The sequence below is a fragment of the Trichosurus vulpecula genome, chromosome 5 (genome assembly GCF_011100635.1).
Source record: "Trichosurus vulpecula isolate mTriVul1 chromosome 5, mTriVul1.pri, whole genome shotgun sequence".
Taxonomy (NCBI): Eukaryota; Metazoa; Chordata; class Mammalia; order Diprotodontia; family Phalangeridae; genus Trichosurus; species Trichosurus vulpecula.
Window position 1 is genome coordinate 268943903 of NC_050577.1, and position 19329 is coordinate 268963231.

A 19329-nucleotide genomic window follows, 5' to 3' on the forward strand; every position below is an offset into this window, starting at 1 on the left:
GAGAACAATCAAATCAATGAATTGGACATGCAACCACAGCTAAGAAAAGAGAACAAATGTAAAATCCCCAATTAAAAGCCAAAATAGAAATTCTGAAAAGGAGAAATTAATAAAATTGAATGAAAAAAAAACAAACTAATAAGTAAAACTAGAATCTGGTTTTATGAAAAAATATTTTTTCAATGAATAAAATAGAAAAACCATTGATTTAAAAAAGAAAACCAAATTGCCAATATGAAATATGAAGAGGGTAAATGTGTAACTAACAAAGATAAAATTAAAGCAATTATTAGGAGATATTTTGCCCAATTATATGCTAACAAAACCAATCATTTAAATGACATGGATTAATATTTACAAAAATATAAATTGCTCAGATAACAGAAAAGGAAATAGAATACTTAAATAATCCCAACTTAGAATAAAGAAATTGAATAAGCTGTAAATGAGGTCACTGAGAAAAATACCTGAATTTGTAAATCAATTGACCCAAATATTTGATCTGACATGATTAGACCACCTCCCTTCAGATGTTTTTTTCATAGATTTCCTTGATATTCTTGAACTTTTATTCTTCCAGATGTATTGTGTTATTATTTTTTCTAGCTCTATAAAGTAATTTTTGATACTTTGACTGATAACACAGGATCTAGCAGCTTCCACATTAAGGGATGGAAGGGCTAGGAATACGATATTCCAGAGGTCAGTGGAGCTCGGATTAAAACCTAGAATCACCTACCCAGCAAGACTGAGCATCATGCTCCAAGGCAAAATTTGGACTTTCAATAAAATAGAGGACTTTCAAGATTTCTCAGTGAAAAGACCAGAGCTGAATAGAAAATTTGGCTTTCAAACACAAGAATCAAGAGAAGCATGAAAATGTAAACAAGAAAGAGAAATCATAAGGGACTTACTAAAGTTGAAATGTTTTGTTTACATTCCTACATGGAAAGATGATGTGTGTGAGACCTCAATATCATAGTAGCTGAAAGGAATATGCATATATATATATGTGTATGAATATGTATATATATATATATACATATGTGTGTGTCTATGAAAAAATAAAATCAAATTAAGGGATAAGAGAGGAATATATTGAGAGAGGGAGAAAGACAGAGATAGAATGGGGTAAATTATCTCACATAAAAGTGGCAAGAAAAAGTGGTTCTCTAGGACGGGAAGAGGGGGCAGGTGAGGAGGAATGAGTAAATCTTGCTCTCATCAGATCTGACCTGAGGAGGAAATACCATACACACTCAATTGGGTATCTTACCCAACAGGAAAGAAGGAGGAAGAAGATAAAAAAGGGGAGATGATAGAAGGGAGGGCAGACAGGGGGAGGAGGTAATCAAAAGCAAACACTTTCAAAAAGGGACAGGGTCAAGGGAGAAAATTCAATAAAGGGGAATAGATTAGGAAGGAGCAAAACATAGCTAATCTTTCACAACATGAATACTGTGGAAGGGTTTTACATAATGATACTCATGCGATCTATGTTGAATTGCTTGCCTTCTTGGGGAGGGTGGGTGGGGAGGAAAGAGGGGAGAGAATTTGGAACTCAAAGTATTAAAAACAGATGTTAAAAAACAACAAAAAAAAAGTTTTTGCAAGCAACTAGGAAATAAGATATACAGGCAAAGGGGTGTAGAAATTTATCTTGCCCTACAAGAGAAGAAAGGAAAGGGGGATAGGAGAGGAGTGGGGTGACAGATGGGAGGGCTGACTAGGGAACAGAACAACCAGAATATACTCCATCTTGAAGCGGGGGGAGGGTAGAAATGGGGAAAAAATTTGTAACTCAAACTCTTGTGAAAATCAATGCTGAAAACTAAATACATTAGATAAATTAAATAAAAAAGAAAAAAAAAGAAATTGCTGTCTTTATGGAGCTCAGATTCTAATTGATGAAATGAATTGTTTGGACTATATGAATTTTTCATTAGAGATATTTTTGATTTTGGCCAAGAATGTAATTTCATCAATGGAGTAAACTCCTGGTGAGGAAACCCACCTCAGCCAATGCAAATGAGCAACTGTTTTGCAATGTATGGTCTTGGAGAGCTGTGTGCACTGCTACAGAGCCTCCCCTTTTTGGTTGAACATTCCCTAATTTTAATATTTTATTAAGTCAAGATCATCACATTCTTCTAGATATGAATCTTTAAAAGTAGTATTTAAATTTGAGTTTTTTTATTTTTCAAAAAATTTTGTTGTTTGGATTCTGTACAAATAAAAATTTAATGTTTAATTATGGCCATGAGTTTTTCTCTGGTACTCCAAATTTGATCAAATTTTTATTTTTGTAACTGGGCTTTGGTGATGCCCTGGTCACCAAGCTGAAGGGACCAGCTTCTGGGAGAAGAAACTCTCCATGTTCCTACCACATAAATGGAAGCAACCTCTTTCCATTGGCTGCATAGCTGCAACAGGCAGCATCTAGAAGACTACCAGACTAGGATAGTTTCACTCTTTTGGCCATCTGGGTGCAGAGGAGATGAAGGTCCTGTTGATCCACATCAGAGACACCATGAACTGAACTGGGTGAGTTGAAAAACCACCTCTCTCCCTTCCTTTTTTAGGCCCTGCAGCACCAAAAAACAGGTTCAAGGTTTTGGTTGGTTAATCCTATTTAGTCCTAGGCTCAAGCAATAGAGTCTCTAGAACCAGACTTCAGCTATATTGGCCTTGGAGTCATAATTCCAGGTTGAATGGCAATGCCATCCCAGCAAGGAAGCCCTAAAAACCAGCATGCCTGGGATTCAAGCCCAAGGGATGTCTTTAGGCTTGGAACTTTGTGGGACTAAGTTGTATACGAACTGGACTGAGAAGCAAACCTGTTCCTCCCCCCAGAAATTTAGTGCAGTGAAAGGGGGAATTACAAAGCTTACATATTGGGATGGCTTTGTTTCTGTCTGTTGTTGCTATGTATTTGAGGTAATTATTCCTCTGTAAAAGCTAATATGACTGAGAAATGTTTAAGTGAAAATGGCATATAAAAGACACCCTAAAATTAAGGGAACACAATTGGTGCATGCTGGTGCCAATGGCAGAGAGATTGGGCTTCTCTAACGTCTCTATAAGTTTACTGGAGAATTATAAATGATGGGTCACATGTAATGCTCCTTGCCTTCAGGTAATGGGGACCAGAGTAGTCACTGTTACATTTCTATTGTCTGCCATGATAGGAACAGAAAGTAATTATCTATTCCCTTTTGACAATGGAGAAACTGAGGCCCAGAGACACCTCAACAAAACCAAATATCAGGGGGAAAAATCATCCTTGTTTACTTGGGATTTTTATTTTGGTATGTGCTCCACAACTACTAACAGGTCTGTGGCTTGACTCCTCATGGACCATGGCACTGGAGCCTGCTCTCATTATATTTCCATAATTGACTTAATCTCATCCTTCCTTCAATAGAACCCTCTTATGAAAAACTCTGAGCACCCACCATGTTGCAATTACTTGAAATGTTGCATTAACATTTTTAAAACTGTCACTGCTTCCCATTGTAAAAGATCATCATGTGGCACCAGGAGAAATTGAATCTTCTTCCCCTTTAAATTGGGCCTGTGCTCCCATTCTCTACATTCTAAGACTTATAAATGACCCAGATAGGAAGAGGATAGGCTTCCTCAACTTAGATTACTCAGGTTTATTAGTACTAGTTATAGGGTACAAAATCTTCCCTATTTCTGCTTTGATAAAGAATTATCCACAGTGCTGGAAGGGATTTGGAAGTTAGAAAGGGTTGCAAGCACATAGTATTCTTTCAAGGAAAAGAGAAAACTTCCTAGGAAAAGAGAAAACATCCTTTAAAACAATGGGAAAGTGGCTATCTGGGCAAGACTTCAAACTGATAACATGATCATGCAATTTGGAACTTCTTAAAAGGGTATTGCTTGCAGGTTAAAAGATTTCTTACATTTTAAAAATCAATGAATTTATATTTTATTTTTTCTCAATTATACATAAACAAAAATTTTTAGTGTTTATTTATTTTTTGGAGGGGGTGAGGCAGAGTAATTGGGGTTAAGTGACTTGCCCAAAGTCACACAGCTATTAAGTATATCAAGTGTCTGAGACCGAATTTGAACTCAAGTACTCCTGACCCCAGGGCTGGTGCTCTTCACTGTGCCACCTAGTTGCAACTAGCATTTATTTTTTTTAACATTTTGAGTTCCAAAGTTTTTTTTTTTTCCTTTCCTCCCTCTCCTTGAGAAGGCAATCTGATATAGATTATAAATGTGCAGGCATAAAATTTTCATATTAGCCATGTTGCAAAAGGACATGCAGACCAAGAAAAAAACCTAAGAATAATATAGAAAATTAAAAAAAAAATATGCTTCAATCTACATTCAGACTCCATCAGTTCTCTCTCTCGAGGTGAATAGCATTTTTCATCATAAGTGTTTTGGAATTGTCTTGAATTGTTGTATCACTCAAAATAGCTAAGTTGTTCACAGTTGATCACTGGACAATATTCCTGTCACTTATGTACAATGTTCTCCTGGTCCTGCTCGTTTCACACTGCATCAGTTTGTGTATGACTTAAAAGATGAGTGATGTGCTGAATTTGTACTCTGCTATTCATTCCCTCTCTTTCTCCCTCTTTTCAGCATCAAAGCCAAGAAATTTAAAATTTCTGCAGGTAGAAACATAACCAAGAGAAGGAATGGAAAACAGCTTCAGGTAAGAGATGAATTCACAAATGTCATTTTTTATTTTAGTCAAATTATTAATATTTTTAAAATGTTGCCTCCCTTCTATATGCTGTGTATTATATTAGGAGACAGTGTAAAGTTCAAATATTGTTTGATCTTGAATATATTATTTTGGTATTTGAGATTTGTAACTGACCTTGAGAAATCACATGGGCTGGACCTCACTTAAGTTGACCCAAACAGGAGATTCACTCTTATGTTGAAAATGACCAAAGAGAAGGAGATTTTATAACTTCTTTCAAATCTCCCATCTCAAAGTTGAGTGACCTTCTTGGCTAGACAATTAATTCTTGCCAGTGTTTATTAACTTAAAAATGTGTGTTTATATAAAGAATACTTTTTTAGCAGATCAAAAATGATTTTAACTATTTTCTGTCCAATAACCTTTACCTAATTTGAAGTCTTTATTAAGATTAGGCATCCTTGGTTTGGGTCTTGTTCTGATTCTTTAGAATTCTCTTTCCTTCTGTTTTTATATATATATATATATATATTCTAACTTTTCTTTGTATAAATGAGAAATCTACAAAATGTTGACTTCTGTAAGCTTTGAACTTTCCAAAATGACTTGAGAGCTCAGGATCAGAGGTATCAAACAGAATAATACCTTAGAAAGCATGGAGCTCAACCTGCTCACTTTACAAATGAACAAACTGAAGACAAGAGGAGTTAAGTGACTTGACTAAGGTTATAAAAGTAATTTGGTGTCACACCTTAAGGTTTTAGCCCAGATCTTTGGATTCTAGGTCAAGGAGGGACTACAAAGATAACTCAGTGAATTTGAATAAAAGAATGAAATTCATTGCCAAAAGAAATATATGGCTTTCTAATTAATACTGGTAAAGTGACCCTTCAGGTCAGCAAGTAAACAGACATTATAAAAACACCAACTATGGGTAAAGCTCTGTACTAGGTACTGGGAATGGTATACTATAATTAGCTTTATAAACTCATTAGGAAAAATTTACATATTTTTTCTAATTTTTAAATGGAGAATTTATTAGCCAGCGACCATTCGGGATTTCACCCAAATCAAATGGTTCCGAATTGGGGTGAATAAGTAGTTTATATAGAAAATGCAGGGTGCACTGGTTAATTTTTTTTCTCCAATTTTTTTAATTTAATTTAATTTAAATTTATTTATTTAACATATTTGGTTTTCAGCATTGATTTTCACAACAGTTTGAATTACAAATTTTCTCCCCATTTCTACCCTCCCCTCCACTCCAAGATGGCTTATATTCTGGTTGCCCTGTTCCCCAGTCACCCCTCCCCTCTATCACCCCCCCTCCTCTCTCATCCCCTTTTCCCTTCCTTTCTTGTAGGGCAAGATAAATTTCTACATCCCATTGCCTGTGTATCTTATTTTTTAGTTGCATGCAAAAACTTTTTTTGTTTTTGAACATCTGATTTTAAAACTTTGAGTTCCAAATTCTCTCCCCTCTTCCCTTCCCACCCACCCTCCCTAAGAAGTCGAGCAATTCAACCTAGGCCACACATGTATCATTATGTATAACCCTTCCACAATACTCATGTTGTGAAAGGCTAACTACATTTTGCTCCTTCCCAACCCATCCCGCTTTATTGAATTTTCTCCCTTGACCCTGTCCCCTTTCCAAAGCGTTTGTTTTGATTACCTCCACCCCCATCTCCCCTCCCCTCCATCATCCCCCCCTCTTTTATTTTTTTTTATCTTCCTCCCTCTTCTTTCCTGTGGGGTAAGATACCCAATTGAGTATGTGGTAGCCAGAATGGACTTTGTTTTCTTTGAATGACTCAGCTCGCCTCGTTGAGCTTCCCTGGACGCTGGGGCTTGCTCTTCCGGGGCAGGACCAGAGCTTCCTGTGTGATGAGTCGTGGCGCTGGCTGAGGGGAGGTGTGTTAACGTGGTCTACGCTGGGGGAGGGGCCAAGTCAAGAACCAATCGGCCCTGGTCGTTCAGGCGGCGCTTGATGATGTCAAAAACTCTATAAGAGGGGAGAGCACAGCTTGAAGATCCTCCTTTCCTTTTCCGGTTGGAGCCAGAGACACCTACAGCCGAAGCTGAGCTGCCGGTAGCAGAGCTGACTAGAGGCTAGTGGGGAATCTTTTTACCGTAGAGGGGAAGCATGTATACTATTTTGCCTTATCCCATCTCGCTTCTCTGTGGCCTCCTGGTTACTCTTATAAGGCGGACTTATTGGGCCTGGAAGCTTTTGATGAAAATATCAAAATGGGGACGCTGGTTTGTGGGCTTGTTATTGTGGAGTATAAATACATGCTGTAGTTCTCCTGCCTTCTGCCTAGAGAATTCCTTATATCCTGTGGTTCTGGACCTTTTAGGCACATATGAGATTCTCTTTGAAATCATAAATTCTGCCTTCGTAATATATTTGTATGGTATTTCCCCTCAGGCCAAATCTGATGAGAGCAAGATTCACTCCTTCTCCCCTCACCTGCCCTCTCCCCTCCTCCCACAGAACTGCTTCCTCTTGCCACCTTTATGCGAGATAATCCACCCCATTCTGTCTCTCCCTATCTCCCTCTCTCAGTATGTTGCTCTCTCATCCCTTAATTTCATTTTATTTCTTTTAGATATCTTCCCTTCATCTTCAACTCACCCTGTGTCTGCTCTCTCTCTTTTACATACATATATCTATATATATATATATATATATATATAAACACATATATATATACACATACACACACATACATATTTATACACATAGATATATACATACATACACATTCAAATATATATACATAAACATATATATGTGTATATATATATATATATATATATATATATATATATACATGCATATTTCCTTCAACTACCCTAATACTGAGGTCTCATGAATCATACACATCATCTTTCCATGTAGGAATGTAAACAAAACAGTTCAACTTTAGTAAGTCCCTTGCAATTTCCGTTTTTGATTACCTTTTCATGCTTCTCTTGATTCTTGTGTTTGAAAGTCAAATTTTCTATTCAGTTCTGGTCTTTTCACTGAAAAAGCTTGAATGTCCTCTATTTTATTGAAAATCCATATTTTGCCTTGGAACATGATACTCAGTTTTGCTGGGTAGGTGATTCTAGGTTTTAATCCTAGCTCCATTGACCTCCGGAATATCGCATTCCAAGCCCTTCGATCTCTTAATGTAGAATCTGCCAGATCTTGGGTTATTCTGATTGGATTTCCACAATACTCAAATTGTTTCTTTCTGGCTGCTTGCAGTATTTTCTCCTTGATCTAGGAGCTCTGGAATTTGGCAACAATATTCCTAGGAGATTTCGTTTTGGGATCTATTTGAGGAGGCAATCGATGGATTCTTTCAATTTCTATTTTGCCCTGTGGCTCTAGGATATCAGGGCAGTTCTCCTTGATAATTTCTTGAAGATGGTATCTAGGCTCTTTTTTTGATCATGGCTTTCAGGTAGTCCAATAATTTTTAAATTATCTCTCCTGGATCTATTTTCCAGGTCAGTGGTTTTCCCAAGGAGATATTTCACATTGTCTTCCATTTTTTCATTCCTTTGGTTCTGTTTTATAATATCCTGATTTCTCATAAAGTCACTAGCTTCCACTTGCTCCAATCTAATTTTTAAGGTAGTATTTTCTTCAGTGGTCTTTTGGACCTCCTTTTCCATTTGGCTAATTCTGCCTTTCAAGGAATTCTTCTCATTGGCTTTTTGGAGCTCTTTTGCCATTTGAGTTAGTCTGTTTTTTAAGGTGTTGTTTTCTTCAGTGTATTTTTCAGTATTTTTTTTTGGTCTCCTTTAGCAAGTCATTGACTTGTTTTTCATGGTTTTCTCGCATTCTTCTCATTTCTCTTCCCAATTTTTCCTCTACTTCTCTAACTTGCTTTTCCAAATCCTTTTTGAGTTCTTCTATGGCCTGGGGCCAGTTCATGTTTTTCTTGGAGGCTTTTGTTGTAGGCTCTATGACTTTGTTGTCTTCTTTAGGCTGTATGTTTTGGTCTTCTTTGTCACCAAAGAAAGAATCCAAAGTCTGAGACTGAATCTGGGCGCGTTTTCGCTGCCTGGCCATATTCCCAACCAACTAACTTGACCCTTGAGTTTTTCAGTGGGGTATGACTGCTTGTAGACTAACGAGTTCTATGTTCCACGTTTGGGGGGGAGGTGCCAGCTCTGTCAGATCCGCACTACTCCTTCCCCAAGAACCCCCAGTCCAGACTGGGCTTAGATCTTCAGCAGGCTGTTGCACTCCTGCTCTGATCCACCACTTAATTACTCCCACCAGGTGGGCCTGGAGCCGGATATAACAACAGCTGTAGCTGCCCTACCTCCGCTGCCCAAGGGGCTGGAACCCGACCCGCGAACTCCTTCCACTCCCGCAGCTTTTCCCACTAACCTTCTCTGCAGTCTTTGGTGTTTGTGGGTCGAGGGTTCTGGTAACTGCCGCAGCTCACATATTCAGGGCGTTAGGGCCCCCTCCGCCCAGCTTCTGGTCTGGATGTTCCACGCCGCTCAGGCTGGGCTCTGCTCCACTCCGTTCCCAGCTCCCAGCTCAGTGTGGAATAGACCTCACCCAGAGACCATCCAAGCTGTCCTGGGCTAGAGCCCTGCTTCCCTCTGCTGTTCTGTGGGTTCTGCCGTTCTAGAATTGGTTCAGAGCCATTTTTTATAGGTTTTTGGAGGGACTCGGGTATGGAGCTCACTCTAGTCCCTGCTTACCAGCCGCCATCTTGGCTCCGCCCCCCTCCCCCCCCCGCACTCAATTTACATATTTTTTAAAACAACAAGTTATACTTCCTGAGGATTCTACTATGTGACTATTGGTAGTAATGATAATTATAATTATGATAATGATGATAATAACTACAGTTAGCTTTTTTATAGCACCTAATAGTTGCCATACATTGTGCTAAGTGCTTTGAAAATATTATTTCATTTGACCCTTACATCAATGCTGGTGCATTTATTATCCCTATTTTATAGTTTAGGAAATGGAGGCAATGGCTAAGTGACTTGTCTAGGGTCACACAACTACTAAGTGTCTGAGGCCAGATTGGGACTCAGGACTTCTAACTCTCAGCCCAACACTCCATCCACTATGGCACCATGATAATGATGGTGGATGATGATGATGGTGGTGGTGGTGGTGGTGGTGGTGACTGATGATGATGGTGATGCCAATGATGATACAAAAGCTTGGTGCAATGGAAAGAGAGCTGCATTTGAAGTTGGAAAATTGACTCTCTCTACACTTACCACCCATGTGACTTTGGATAAGTCACACACCTGCAAAGACTGTAACATTGCAATCCAAGGCTTCTGATTACAGATATCATGCTTTTTCCATTAAATCTTTGTCTCTTCTTTAGAAAAGTTACCAAATGATGATCTTATTAAATACTTTTTGGAGTCCTTCTTTTACTTAGAAACTGGCATGTTCAAAGCTCAAAAGACTGACATGTCTTTATTTCAGTTCTATAGAGATCAGTTTATTTTCCCCTTTACTGCACTGATGACCAAGTGAAACGATCCATAAACTTCTCAGAGATAAGAGGTCTAACTCCTCTCATCTTCAGTCAAGGCAGCACCTAAGCAGATCTGAGATGTTGTTCATGATCCTATCTTTGCACTTCTAAAGATGAGGCGATTTCATAAACTGCCTTGATTCCAAACCAGTTTTGTAGTCAGACAACATGTTTTAAAATCCTGGCTCTGTTATTTACAACTTGCCTGTCATTAGGCAAGTTACTTGTTATCTCTAGACTCACTTTCCTTACCTGGTAATTGTACTGAATAATTTCTAATATTTTTTCCAAGTTAAACCATTATTTCTTTCATTCTGCCTCCATTGTCTCTCCCTGTGTGTCTATCTTTCTCTGTCGATCTGTCTCTGTCTCTCTGTGTCTCTATCATTCCGATTCTCTCTGTTTTTCTCTCTCTTGCTCCAGCTCTCTGTAGTAACAATTTAGATTTGGAGGTCTTTCCCACCCATTAATAGGCCATGTGACCTACTTCTGCTACATTAAGCCTAAGTCAAGTGTGGTGAGAGGAGCTTCCTGAGAGGAAGAGGAAGTTATATCACAGGAAAGTCAGAGAAACAGAGAAAGAGAGAGAGAGAGAGAGAGAGAGAGAGAGAGAGAGAGAGAGAGAGAGAGAGAAGAGAGAGACAGAGAGAGTAGTTATGGCTGCTTAGACCCGCCGTTGTGACAGTTGGAGCTGAACAGATTGTGACTTAGCTGTACTGTGAATTTGGTTTTGGGGAGACTCCAGCAGAGGATCGGAGTGGTTTTGGGATGGCGAGGCTCCATGTTGTGGTATTGTGTACTGAATGTTTTATTGCTCTGATAGATTGGATAAATGGCTTGTGGGATATGGTTCTGTAGTGTCTGAATACATGCTTTACTTTTTCTACCTTTTATGTGGAGAGTCTCATACCCTTTGCGATACAGAACCACATAGGCATTTTGAAAAATTTTCATCTATATTGTTATTATTGCCTTACTGATACACTCTCTCATCTCGATGTTATCGCCATACTACTTTTTTAAAAAAAATTCTTTGTGTCTAACCTCCAGGACTTTGCAGTTTTAATCCCTACTTCTTTGACCTTTCTTCTATTTTAAGATTCAATTCAACAAGGATTTCTTAATCACTTATTATCTACAAGGAAATGTGTGAGATGCTGGAGACACAAAACCAGAAACAAAACAGTCCCTGCACTAAGTTGGTGGAATACCAACTTTACACATGTACATCAACACCAAGTAATGCAAAGTCATTTCACGAGAGAGAACAAACAGCCAGAAGGAATCAGGTAAGGCCTTGGATAGAGCACTGCACCAAACACGTGTTGAAGGGAAGGGATTCTAAGAAAACAAAATGCTTTCCCAACAAGGGTGCAAGAATGTGGAAATAGATGATAGAATGTTAATTATAAACACCACTCAACAAGCTTGTTTAGCTGCAAAGAAGATTGCATGAGGGGGCATAATATGAACAGCTAGAAAAGTGAACCGGTGCCATTTGGTGGAAGGAGTTAAATGTTAATTTAAGTATTTCATATTTTACCATAGACTGCTTCTGAAGTTTTTTTTTCAGGAAAGGGGATCAGATGGAAACAGGGGTCATTCAAGAGAAAAATTATCATGAAATACCAGTGTGTGTGAAAAAAGAGATTTTTATTCCCAGATCCACCCACTATCCTATAAAAATATAAAAACAAAATCTCTAACAAATATGCATAGTAAAACAAATCAAATTTCTGTATTAACCGCATATATATTGATAGCAATAGACAGATATGGAGAGAGAGATGTGTGTATATGTGTATGTACATATGTATGTATATATAAAATTGTATACCAAGCCCATCATTTCAGTGTCAGAAAGTGGTCAAGAGATCTATTTTTAGTAGACAAAACAGTAGCATGGGGTCTGCACAGAGTTGCCCCTCTTGGTGGGTTATACAGAATATTTGCATGTATTCTCTATCTCCTCCAAATTAATCCTTTAGAAGCTTTGGGGATCTATTCCCATCCATCCATGACTCAGGGGCTTGAAATTGGGATGAGGAAGACTCATCTAACTGGATGCTAAGTTAGAAGAGCAGATGATTCAGAAAATGTACAAAGTAGTTACTGTTCTCTCTGCCTCTACTTTTCTTTCTGGCTTTGAAGTGTGAGGATGTAGGGCAACATCTGGAAAGTAAGAGAGGAAAGAGCATGAGCACCCTATCGCCCATCGAGCTTCTAAGTATCCATGAGCATGTAATTGACTAGACTTTAGCATGAATATCAGCACAGGCTCTTTAAAAGGCACCAGGAATTGCCAAGCTGAACATACTCCATCCTCTAATAAAAAGATGCACATTACATAAATCTATAAAAAGAAATATGCAAATTAAATGAGATGTATGACAGTGGTATCAGTTGAATATTTGTCAGTGGTGATGAGATCAGGATCCAAGTGAGAATTCATTTCTTGACCTTGCCTCTCAGCAGGTCTCTGCAATGGGTGAGAGGGGAATAAACAACCACTCAGAAGTGAATGAATTCATTCTTGTAGGCTTCCAGGTCCGCCCAGAGCTCCAAGTCCTCCTTTTCTTCATATTTCTGCTTACCTATAGCATGGTCCTTCTGGGGAACATTGGCATGATTGTCCTCATCCTGACTGCTTCCCGGCTGAACACCCCAATGTATTTCTTCCTAGGCAATCTCTCTTTTATTGATCTTTCCTACTCTTCTGCTGTGGTGCCCAAAGCTATAGCCAACTTCTTATCTGAGAGTAAAGCCATCTCCTTTGCAGGCTGTGTGGCCCAGCTCTTCTTCTTTGCTCTCTTTATTGTGACTGAGGGCTTTCTCTTGGCAGCTATGGCCTATGACCGCTTCATGGCCATCTGCTCCCCACTGTTGTACTCTGCCCAGATGTCAAGACGCCTGTGCATCCAGCTGGTGGCGGGATCCTACTTTTGTGGATGTTTCACTTCCATCCTTCTAGTCAGCATTACCTTTACCATGTCCTTCTGTGCATCTCATGTTATCGACCTTTTTTACTGTGATGTTCGTCCAATACAGAAGATCTCGTGTTCTAACGTCTTTATTAACAAGGTGGTGTCATATTCCCTGTCTGTTGTCATTATTTTGCCCAGCATCATAGTCATCATGGTGTCCTACATCTATATCCTGTCTACTATTCTCAAGATCCATTCCAGTGAAGGACAAATGAAAGCGTTTTCCACCTGTGGGTCCCATCTGATGGTCGTGAGTTTGCTCTATGGGACAGTTTCTTTTATGTACCTCACACCTGCCAGTAACCCAGAGCTGGTTAAAGTGGCCTCTCTGTGCTACACTGTTGTCACTCCTATGCTGAACCCTTTGATTTATTCTCTAAGAAACAAGGACGTCAAAGAAGCTCTGAAAAGTATGTTATGGGGAAAAAAGGGTTTTCTCTAGATTCCTTTGTCTTTCCTCTCTTGCCCCGTTTAATGGACATTGATTCTGTAAGCGTGGGCAAACTTTAAACAAAAATTCTCCTCCAAGGCACCTCATTTTCCTTTTGGAAGCTTACCTGAATGATTTCTACTGAAGACACAATATCCCATATACTTTTCTTTCATATAGTAATATAAGTCCTGAACTCCAGAAATCATTTTTAAGAGCACAGTAAACAAACAAAAAAAAACCAACTACAATAACAATAGCAACTCTCACTTATGTAGTAATTTAAAGTTTGTGAGGCACTTTATAAATATTATCTCATTTTATTTTTACAATAGCCCTCGGAGATAAATGCTATTATTGTTGTTCCCATTTTTCAAATGAGGAAGCTGAGGCAGAAAGCAGTTCAGTGACTTGCCCATTGTCACATAGGCAGAGAGTATCTGAGATGAGATCTGAACTCAGACCTTCCTGAAGTCTTGTACTTTATCTACTACCTGCCTCAAACAAACAGGAAAGCATTCAAGAACCATGGGGGGGAAGCACTTGTCACATGTATAACTCATGTAACGGGAGAATTTAAATTCCAGGGGTCATTGCATGCCTAGAGAGGTGATTGGGATTTTGGTTTGCTATTTTGCAGGTCTAGAATTTGCTTCTACAGGTGTGTATTATGAGTAGTTGACAATCTATATTTGAAGGTACATTTTGTATATATTTGTTTTGACACATACTTCTTGATTTTTAGGTACTTATATTTATTTATTTGGAAAATAACCTAAATTGTGGTGTAAAGGAAAGGGGATGAGAGGGACCAAAATCATTTTGGGACACTATAAATGGACTTATCTCTTAATTATTTGGTGGCCTAAATGTAGAAGGTCCCCAGCCACAATTGAAGGACAAATAAAATATAATAAATCATGCAAGGAAACAATAAATCAGATGGACTCATCAATTGCAATAACTATTTGTTATCCTTGGATAAGATATGTGCAATTTTACCTAAATGGGTTTCTTTAACAAATGTAAAAGTATTTGGTCTATTTCCCTTGTCTCCTGCCCTTGAACAGAGAGTGTTTTCCCATGATCTCATTCCAAAAACTCCATTGACCCACAGTCAGTCGTTTGGCCTCACACTGACAGATAACTCTTCCAAGAGGTCTCTCTTCTCGGTTGAGAGAATTTCCCAACAGGGAGCAAGGTGTGGACCTCTTCGTAAAAAAGACTTCAAGTTTTGCCTCTGACACCTACCGTCTATATGACCTAAGAACTTTAAGATCCATGCATCAAGCAACACTTTCAGGCTGTAAGTTGTGGTACAGTAGCAAATCTCCATTGGTAAAAGGTGTTTCTTCTTTGGGAATTTTGCAGACCACTAAATCACAGGTATAGATAGATAGACTAAATATCTTTCCAAGATTTGTATCTTATTTGGTTGGGATGCTAAATGTGGATAGACTTCTTTCATTGAGTAAGATGTTATTGAACTAGAGGTGGGAGGAGAGAAATTTTTTTAAAAAAAATTTATTTGTTTTTATTTATTTTTATTTTTCTAGATTTTTTTTTTATTTTTAGTTTACCGCACTAAGTTCCACAAGTTTTTGCATTCCAAATTTTCTTCACCGCCCTCCCCTGCCCACTCCCCCTCAAAATGGCATGGAATCCTACATATGTTCTACATATACCTTCGCACCAAACTTATTTACACAATAGTGAAGTTGTAAAGAAGAATTATGACCAATGGAATGAATCCTGAAAAGGAAGAAACAAAACCAAAAAAGAAGAGAAAAAAATAGAGTAAGCAAATAGTTTGTCTCAATCTGCATTCAGACTCCGTAATTGTTTCTCTGGATATAGATAGCTCTTTCCATCATGAGTCCTTTAGAGCTGTCTTTGAACCTGAGCAGAGGAATTTGTAAGTCATGTGACCCACAAAATGAAGAACTAGACATTTCTCTAATCCCTGGGACCTCTGAAACCTCTCCAAAACAGAAATTATACACCAAAGATAAGACAATTTCAGGTTACTTTATGGCCTAGGATGCTAAGAACACAAACGTTTGAACTGATACTTACTATGAGTTCACTAAGCAACTCTGCCCCTCTGCCCCTACCACCATGCTACTGGCAGTAAGGATGCACTAGCTGACCAAAAGGCCCCAACCTTTAGGCTTATTACAAAACCCAACCCCACACCCTAGTACTCTCTCTCTCTTTCCAGGGTCACAGAGATCTGGGCTCTAGAAATCCGTAGCATTTTGCTAGGGTTGTGACAGCTAGTACCATGGCAAAAGATCCCTGTAGGAGACAGGAGGAACAGAGGGAAAGAGGAAGGGACACATCTGAACTTGAAATAGATCTCAACCCCACAACTCAACCTACCCCTCTCCTCCCAGGGCCTTGGAAATCCAAACTACACAAATCAACCAAAGCCTTTAGCTTTGTCAAATGGTTCAGCATCAGAAATGGGAGTAATTTTATCAATGGAAATAATATTTAAAATAAAGTGTTACCATTTGCCTTGTTGCTGCCCCATCAAGAAGATTGGGTCTTTTTATACAGCACTGCCATTTTAACCAGAATTTGAAAAATCCTTCTAAACGGCCTCCCTGACTCTAGTCCTACCCACTATGCTCTATCCTCCACACAACTGTCAAGTTAATTTTCCTTAAGTTCAAAGCTGACTATGTTACTTCCTTACTCAATAAGTACCATGGATTTCCAGTTGCTCCTTAAAATAATGATGAAGTTATTTAGGAATTAGCATCTTTTGCAACCTTCCCCAAATTATCTTTCCAACCTTATGACATTGTACTCCCTTTCACACACTCTATGGCAATCTGACCTTTTCATTATATGCAGATTGTCATTTCCTATCCCTGTGCTTTTGTAATGGAAATCCCTCATATTTGAACCTGCTCCCATTTTCTTGGAAGCACATCTCTATCTCTGTCTCATAGAATCCCCATGTTTTGTTCAAACTCAATTCAAATTCCATCTTCAACATAAAGGATAGCCTTTGATTTGTTGCCAGGTGTTATGGATCTGAGACACTGTAAACTATGCTTCAGCCTACCACTTGACTTGTTTTCTTTTTAAATAGCATCACTCCAAGTTCTGGCCAAATCCAAGGATGTGCATTGTGGGTGGAGTAGTGAAAGGATCCAACCATTCTGGAGAGCAAGTTAGAACTGTGCCCAAAGCCTATAAAAATGTGCATACCCTTTGACCCAGCAATACAACTCCTAAGTTTATATCCCCAAAAGATAATGCAAATGGGAAAAGGACCCATATGTACAAAAATATTTATAGCACCTCTTTTTGTGGTGAAACAAATTGGACATTGAGGGGATGCCCATATATTGGGGAATGGCTCAACAAGTTGTGGTATATGAATGTAATGGAATGCTATTGTGCTATAAGAAATGGGGAAGATATGGACTTCATAATAACCTAGAAAGAACTACATGACATGATGCTGAGAGAGAGGAGCAGAAGCAGGAGAACATTGAACACAACCACAGACATATTGATTCTGTGATGACTAACTTTGATAGACTTGGCTCTTCTCAGAAATGCAAGTTTCTAAGACAACTCTGAAAGACTCATGACAGAAAATGCTATCCAAATCCAGAGAAAGAATTACGGAGTGTGAATGCAGATTGAAGCAAACTATTTGTTCTCTCTCTCTCTCTCTCTCTCTCTCTCTCTCTCTCTCACACACACACACACACACACACACACAAACACACACACACATACATGCATACATTACTATACCTTAGACCACTGAAATATGTAAGTTTCTACCATGGTCTGTAAAATGATATAATTGTAGGACATATGTAGTGGAATATTTATTAAATTATTCAAGAAAATTTTTAAAAGGTTAAACTTATTTTTCATTCAGCATAAATCCCCACTAAGCCATATTTAAGACATGGTATACACAACATGAAAAATAGCTATTGAAATGTTTGTTTTAGTACATGTTCTTTTTAAATTACAGACTTGCTTGGTCTTGGAATTAAATTTTTGACCACAGAATTAAAGAACAGAGACAGCCAGAGATCAATTGAACTCTTTCCTTTGAATTTATTGTCAAGATACAAAAGAAAGCTATTTCCCATAAGTTAGCTTGGGTTGATGGTTCTGTTTGACAAAACACATACATTTTAAATCAGTGGTAATTGTGCCAAACTCTCCACCTGTCTTGACCAAACAAAAAGTCCAATTTTTTCAGCAATAGGTCTTAAAACCTCCAAGCAAAGTCTAAACATTTATCTTTAGGTGGACAACTAAATTCTTGCATTTTAGGGCAACACACAGGAAAATGAGAAGTATATCCTTCACCATTAATTTCACAGTGCTTGTCCAAAAATATATTTGTATTTTTCTACTCATTTGGAAACCATTCTTCCATTTCGTTGTTATTTCTGCTAATTATATGTATATAATTAACAAATCTCAAAATTGAGGATAAGTGAATAGATAAAGGATCTGTTATTTTTTTCAGCAGAGAGGGGATACTGGGCTAAAATTATATCTGTTTGCTCCATTAAACATTGTTAGTCTAGGAGATATGATTATTTGACCTAACTTCTGATCTCTTTGTCATTTTTGAGGGGAAGGCAGAGCCAAAGCTTTACATCCAAGGCGTGACCCTATTGCCACCAAACACCTGTTCCATAATGAACACATATCATGCATAGCAAATCATAGCAAGACAGAAATCAGAGAAGGTATACATAGGAGAATCCCAAAGAGAAACGACTCTTGAAGGGTCCAGAAGACAGCTAGCCTTGAAGAATCCCAAACAAGACTGGCAAAGGTTGCAACTCTCTTCCCTCTCATCAACTCTATCCCAACCCTTTCATGGCAGGGCCTTCATCTCCACCAATAAGGAAAGACACTTTGGACAGGGATTGCACAAGCCCAGCACTCTATTATGCCATCTGCCTCTAAAACCAACCTTACATTAATTGATATAACTGCATCCCATAATGAAAATTAAGATCACAATCCAATAAGAAATTGCCATATATATAGGGTGTCTCAAAAGTCTTAGTGAAGTTTTCAAGGTTGTATGGTTCTAAATTCAGAACTGGTTCAACTACCCCAGGGAATTTCACAAAAATTTCCTCATCTTAAAATAAATAGACTGAATAATATTTATTCTTAAATTTCCTTGCATCTTTAAAGCCCGGATCATACAACTTAGAACAAATAAGTCTTTCTTATAATTAATTATCTTATACGGCATTTATAGACATAGTCACTTTTCTCATAGAACATATAGTTCAGTCACACCTAATGTGTGTACTCCCAATCATATGATATTATTTCTATGGAAAAATAAGAGTTCACATTGTGTGGGACAACAGACCACCAGCTCAAATAAAAAAACAGAGGTGTCTTGGTTTTCTCAAGGTAGAAACAAAACAGAAACTTTATTTGATCAAGCCTCGTGAGAATTGGGCATCTCCCACTACCAGGGCGGAGATGGTAGTGAAGAGAGGCAAGGGGGAGAAGGCAGGCAAGGGGATATATAACCTTGTACAAACAATTCTAAGAAATCCCACCCCCAGAGGCTGGACCCCTGTCCCTATTTGCTGGGACAGGTGGCCTCACAATCTAACCCAGAATACGTTTACCCAATACTAGCACAGAAACTACAGAATTACCTTATAGGGAAATTTT

General features: G+C 38.4%; 1 protein-coding gene across 1 annotated transcript; it reads left to right on the forward strand.

The window, feature by feature from the left end:
- The first annotated feature begins 12684 nt into the window (after positions 1 to 12684).
- Positions 12685 to 13641, forward strand: LOC118849572 (olfactory receptor 9K2-like). The gene has a single exon (XM_036758476.1). The coding sequence runs from the start codon at positions 12700 to 12702 to the stop codon at positions 13639 to 13641; it is 942 nt and encodes a 313-aa protein (XP_036614371.1). The 5' UTR covers positions 12685 to 12699.
- The last annotated feature ends 5688 nt before the right edge of the window (positions 13642 to 19329 follow it).

What these genes read in the sequence shown, in the direction of transcription:
- LOC118849572 (XM_036758476.1), top strand. Translation starts at nt 12,700, where the DNA reads ATGGGTGAGAGGGGAATAAACAACCACTCAGAAGTGAATGAATTCATT.